At 42.5% G+C, this 6,503-nt stretch overlaps 1 protein-coding gene across 4 annotated transcripts in view; it reads left to right on the top strand.

The window, feature by feature from the left end:
* The first annotated feature begins 896 nt into the window (after positions 1-896).
* The window catches only part of LOC147894783 (uncharacterized), an 87,039-nt gene continuing 81,432 nt past the window's right edge, over positions 897-6,503 (top strand). For all 4 annotated transcript variants that reach the window (XR_015542113.1, XM_087384860.1, XM_087384861.1 and 1 more), the window contains exons 1-2: positions 897-1,351; positions 1,479-1,578. Coding sequence is in view for 3 of the 4 variants with exons in the window: in XM_087384860.1 (XP_087240986.1) it covers positions 1,186-1,351; positions 1,479-1,578 (266 nt within the window). In the remaining variant the exon portion in view is untranslated. The remainder of the gene's footprint in view (positions 1,352-1,478; positions 1,579-6,503) is intronic.

Raw genomic sequence — 6,503 nt, 5'->3', positions numbered from 1 at the left:
TAGTAACAATTGTGGACCAAGGCTTCCAGTTGCATACTAACAACATTATTCCATTGCATAGGACACACACAATATTCCTTGCAAGACAAAATAGGGACACCCCTGGCACAACCTTAGCTTTCCCATAGTAGACTGACTTCTCCAAATCTTCTTTGCAGGCAGAGTGAAAAGCAAAGGAGCAACCCTTTTCAAACTCATAGACTACCAAGAAGTCGACTCTCATCAATACAAACAATCCTAAATGATAGACATAACCACAATAAGGCACATTAAAATACACCCTTTATTAGCCTCGCACATGTTCCTTAGATAACCCCATAATGAGCTCAGGCCTTCCCCTTGACAGAAGCCCATAGACTCCAAACTCTTGCAATTATGCTCAATGATGCATGCTACAAGTTATTGGTCTGCTTTTGGTAGTGATGATTTCTCCTTGAAAGGGAATGGAATGTATTGTTCCACATGGTTTGGTGTCAAGTCTTTCTATTTAAATACCATGCAATCCACCATCAACTTATATTGAAATTTGCTTTGCCTTGCTCCTAACACTCTTGTCGAGATTTGAGAGAGAGAGAGATAGAGAGAGAGAGAGTTAATGGTTGCACAAAGTTGATCCGTTGATCCCTTCAATCCAGGATTCTCAATTTTGCTTTCAATGTGTCATTGTGATTTTATTTTACATTTTAGTCGATGTTTTACATTTTGGGCAGGCCTTCTGAATGACAAAAGTCATTCATCTTGTTTTCGAAGATCATTTAACTTCGGTTTTCCGTTGGAAGGTATGCACCTCCTCTCTCCATCTCACAAAATCCTGTCTTCGTAGTTGCTACGGTTGTGGCATCGGCCCCTTGTTCCTCCGTGAGAATTAGCTCGAGCAAACCAGGAACTTGCCTCCGGGGAAGGGCTTTCCAGCCTTCTACCAATTGGGAGATTTGGCCAACTTACGGGCTCCTGCTCTTGTTTTTGTTTGCTTCACTTCGCAATGCTGGCTTGTGAACTAAGAAATGCGTATTGGAGGAGCCACCGAGATAGCTTGCCTGTGGCGTTCCCATTTCGAGTTCGAAAGTATGGTACAGTTTGGGCGCTTGCGACTGAGGAGATCTCTCGGTCCTCCGGAACCTGATACAAGCATTCGGGCATAAAGTGATGGGAAGTCCTGGCGATCCAGTAAAGAATATCTAAAACATGGCAGTGCATTTCAAGTTCAGAAGCGCTGTACAGTATGATTCTATCAACCTCGATGGTCATTGTATTAGTATTGCTAATTTGAAAGAAAAGATCGTGGAACAGAAGAATCTTGGCAAAGGCACCGACTTTGATCTTTTAATAACAAATGCCGAAACTGGAGAAGGTATTTTTTTTTGCACCTCAGTTTTGTTGAAAAGGTGCAGTCCTCTTTTCATGGCTGCCTCAGCCAATCCATGCGGTTACCGTTTTATGTGTCTTCAAGCTTATAATTTTACTGTCTGCATTTGCAGAATACACTGACGACAGCTTTCTCGTTCCAAAAAATACGAGCGTGATCATTAAAAGAGTTCCTGCTACGCGTACGAATGCAACACTCCTTGTTCATGACCCGTACTGTCCAAAGCCTTCTCACTTTTTTTGTTCAAAAGTTGTATCGTCTTCTCTTCTAAAATCCTTCTTTCGGTCTGGCCTTTTTTGTCTCTCAAACTCTCCCCACTCATCCCGCCCCCCCTTTCCGCCTCTCTATAAAGAAAATTCTCAAATTGTGGGATTGGATATGTTCTATTCTTACGATGCTACATTGTTTCAGCAGTTGCAATTTGTCAACATAAAAGGTTTTGTGAAATCCAAGCTCATTTTGTTCTTAGTTCATGATTTCAGCGTTCACATATACATACATAGGTGCGATTGTCTATTGTCTGTTGCGAGAATGCATTTCAATGCCTCACTGCGAGACTGTTCACCTCTGCACGTTAAAAAATTCTCAAAACCTCCATATGGCATATGAAAAGGTAGTAGATTGTAGAAGAATTTTTGAATTATCTACCCTCTAGCGTTGCCAGTGGAACTCGTTAAATGGAATGCACCTTTCACAGAGGCACATAATTATGTGTGTTTTTTTGGCCTTGCCATAGGGAGGCCTAAGTGAAGGCAACGCTTTTTGGAGAAGCCAAATTTCAAGGCAAGCACTCTCTCTCCCCCCCCTCCCCTCTCTTTCCTTGGTCAGAATCCAAGTCATCTCTCTCTCTCGTTCTCGCTCTCTGACTCTCTCCCCTCTCTTTTCCTTGCTGCACGGCAGGCCACTTGAATGTCGTTCACCTTGTTTTTTTTTTTTGGGGTTTAATTCTTGAAAATGTCATGGCTTTTGGGGTGTAGCTACCGTTGGTTTGTTGGGATATAGGAGTCACGTCCCCAAGTGCGAGCCCCCAAATGAGGAGGACATGGGGGAGGATGACCTGTATCAGAAGAAAGGGCCAGAGAGGTGCCACGTGGGCAGACAAGAAGGCTGCCTCGGGGGCAGATGAGATAAGACGGAGGGCTGCTGCAGGCTTCATGTGGGCAGCAAGATCTGAGATGAGTGGCTGCTGTTAGAGGGCAGCACTATGCTGCTGTTGTGCCCTAGAGTGTGGACTGAAGGGCCCACAGATGGGTGCAAGATAGGACAAGGGAACAGACGGTGGCTCATGTCGACAGTACAGATCCCAATAGGGACTGCAGCAGGTTGGCAGACAGCAGCATCAGGGTCAGCCAGGCTGGCAAGTCAGTCAGGCTGGTAATGGGTTGAGCCTGTCTGTCCTGAAGGCTTGATGTCCTAAAAGGGCCCATTTGTGGGCCCTTCCAAATGGGCCCTTTAGTAGTGTAGTCTGCAGGAATTTTTGGCCTTCTAGGTGCCTATACTAGAGCAGATCTATAAGCTAGTAGAAGAGTAAGAATTGGAGCACAGGAAGGGGGGGGGCAGAAGGACTCAGCCTTGTAGTCACTGAAGCCTTTGGACGCACATGGCAGGGGGACGAGTTCCTACAGTGGAGGGTGCAGCATAAAGTGATACCAACCTGAGCAGATCCTTGCCTGCAGGTGTGTGTACAGGATAAGGCAGTTTTGTATTTGGTTTCTACATCAATACATTGTTGTTTTGGCTGTACAGCTGAGTGTACTTTCTCTAGTTCTGAAGTGTCTTTCATTATTTGTGTGCACATGGTTTATGGAGTGAGGTGTGTTTACGCACTGTGTGGATTTTGGGCAGTCTTTCGCAGTGGGAGTGTAGGCTACAGCAAGCAACCTCCATCTGTTATTCTAACATGGTTAACTTATTAACAACTTGTTCTAAGTAGAATTAGCTTGCAACGCTATTCTATGGTGTGAACAGGTGTGATTGCATGCATGCAGAGATGTATGAAAGCATGTGTAGTTTTCACAGAGAGAGAAAAAGAAAGAAAGAAAGTTTATTAAAGTTTTCGAAGCAGACGGGTACACATAGCCTGGCATAATTGTCTGCATGGGAGGATCCTTGTTAGTCCATCAGAGTGTCGGAACCTTTGTATGCTGTTTGGGGGACCAAATCCACTGGTCGGCTGGAGTTAATGCCTAAAGGATAGGACCTTGCTGGTGCTCAACCTGGTCAGCCTGTCTGGGCCCCTCTCTCCCCCTCTATGGTCTTTGAGAGGTAGCTTGTGGTGTGGCGAGCGCCACTGTCACTCCGGTCGTCTGTCTCCCCGAGTTGAAGAGTGAGGACACCTTTCCTGTCCATATGTGTGGGACCTGGGTCAATGCGAAGGCTTGTTTGTCGTGTTGTGCTCTCTGGATCCCAACTGTGTTGTGTCCCCTGCGGCCTTTTAGATTGCAAGAATGAGATACAAAAGGGCTATCAACATGATAACCCTAGGGTGAGTTAAAACTGGCTGTACTACTAACTCAACCACTAACTGTTGTTAGGAGGAAAAACCATAGAAGGAAAAAATGTCCCTAATCCTCTCTTAATTAACTATTTCATTGGCCACTGCCTTAAATATTACAATATTTCCAACACCCCCTGCTGTGACAATGTCCTGGTGTACAAGGATCTCAATCACCAAATGGAAGTAAGCCCAAAGTGTTGCAGAAGGCTTCAAAATTTCTTTGGAGAGGGCCTCTGTGAAAAGATGTGCAACGTTCAGATGTGTGGGACAGTATATCAAATTGATCTCTCTTGCATGTAACCTCTCTTCAACAAAATAATAATGGATCTCAATGAGATGGCTGTAAACCAACCATGAAGATCTGCCATCAATCTCCTGAGCCATACACATATAACTGTTATTGTGAAAGCTACCCTATACTTAGCTTCACAAGATGAAGTTGCACAATGGATTGTTTATTGCTCAACCAAGAAATGCATGAACAGCCAATAAAGAATAATTTCCACTGGTGGAATATCTAGTGTCATAATCTCCAGCCCAATTTGAATTATAGAAAGCATGCAAGTCAGAGTCAACGTCCTGGCATAGAATTAACCAAGAGATTAAGTACCTGCAAATATCTAAAAACATGCTTTACAGCACACCAAGAAGGCTGTGCATATATGTGCTGAATTGGGATACACTAAACTGAATATCTAGATGGGTATTGCAGAGATAATTAAGCCATCTAACAGCCTGACTGTATACAACAGCATCAAAAGGTTCACCTGCCTCATGCATGGAGAGCCTCAACCTTGGTTCCATGGGAGTTGAAATAGGTTTACAGTCCTGAAATTGAATCTTTGTAACAGTCCTTGAATGCATTTTGACTGTTTGAGCACAACGACTTCATCTGTTTGCATAAACTGAATGTTCAAATAATTTTTTGTTACTTTTTCTCATCTTCCTGTGATGAAGTCTTGGAAGATTCTCTGTTTTGGAACCAAAAGTATCTCATCATGCTCCACTTTTGGTGGATCTTCATAGACCAGATCATCAGGAATATCCCCAACATAGGGTTTGATCAAATTGACATGGAAGACATTGTGTATCTACTAATGTGATGGAAGATCTGGCGGAATGGCTGCAAAGGCCCTCTGTCTTTTTAGTTTCAGCTACCTTTTGTTCTTTCTGAGCCTTTTGGATGGTTGTGTGGACTGTGGAATAAGTGGAGTCATAATTCTCTACGAATTGGTAAGTGGCAAAGACTTTGCATTAATGGAATTGGTAGGGATTTGCCATAGATGATTTGAAAAGGAGTCTTTTTCATAAAAAAGTGTATGGTAACTATGGGGAGAAGCCAAGAGTGTTTAGTCCAAGAGGCGAAAACGTGCGGGTGTGTGTGTGCCAGTCCTGAGTTAAAACCCCAGAGGCAGCTCATGGTTCCATCTTGGTCACCTCGTACAGGGGCTTTGTTGGCACTTATCAAAAAAATAAAAACTATGCGGAGATACTTGTCCCAAATAGACTTTGAGTAGATCCAATAGGGTGCTATTAGTAATCTCACTCTAGCCATCAGTTTGAGTAAGTCAGGAGTGATGAGAACGGAAGCTGTGGTGAAGGCACGTTTCAGCTTTTGAAAAGATTCTCTCTTTTTAAAAGTCCATTTAAACTCAACCTTCTTCTTGGTCAGATCATGTAGGGCTGCGGCTATCTTTGCAAAATGGCAATTGAATCTCCTATAATATGAGCATATACCAAGAAATGATCTTATCTCATGAGGAGTCTTTAGATCGGGCCATTCCATGCTTGCTTGTATCCATTCGAATACTATCTTTGGAGATAATATGGCCTAGGTATGGGATTTCTACTAGGAAGAATTCACTCTTCTTTTAATTAATTAAAAGGCCATTTTCTGATAAGACTTGAACATAGTTTTCAATGCTCTCTATGTTCCTCCTTATTCCTACTAAAAATAAGAATGTCATTGAAGAAAGCTCTTGTGAATTCTTGATGCTTTCTAAATAATCATTCCATCATCCTATTGAAGGGGTTTGGTCATTAGGAAGATTGAAAGGCATTACTAGATGCTTAAAGTCCGAAAGTTGTTCGAAATGTAGTTTTATGAATATCTTCAAGCCTTACCGGAACCTGATGATAGTCACTCTTAAGGTCTATGCGGCTGAAAATTGTAGATCCTCCTAGATGATAAAAAATGTAATCTATTCGAGGAATGGGGAGATGGCTTTTGATGGCTTGACTCTATAGTCTACACACATTATGAAAGATCTATCTTTCTTAAGGACTAGCAAGACAAGAGAGTAAAAGAGTGAACTACTAAGTTGGACCAGGCTTTCTCCAAGAGTTCTTGAACTTATTTGAAGATCTCATCTTGTTGGGTTGGAATAACTCAATGTGGAGGTCTTATTGGGGGGAGTACATTTGGGAAGTAAGACAATTTTATGGTCTTCAGGCCTTTCTGGTGGAAGCTGACCATGCAACTCTTGTGAGAAACAATTTGAAAATTCTTTATGAATGCTTGACTAAGTGGATTTGTGGAAACCTCTTCTGGAAGTTCCTTTTAGCAACATAAATAAGGAAAGAACATATTTCTTTTCTAACAACTATTGAAGATTGTGAATGGCTCATGCAAAATTCAAG

The sequence above is a fragment of the Dipteris shenzhenensis genome, chromosome 14, assembly GCF_047967505.1.
Source record: "Dipteris shenzhenensis isolate YYH24624 ecotype China chromosome 14, Dip_SZ_1.0, whole genome shotgun sequence".
NCBI lineage: Eukaryota > Viridiplantae > Streptophyta > Polypodiopsida > Gleicheniales > Dipteridaceae > Dipteris > Dipteris shenzhenensis.
The sequence above is the reverse complement of the archived record's forward strand: the minus strand, read 5'-3'. Positions and strand labels throughout refer to the sequence as shown.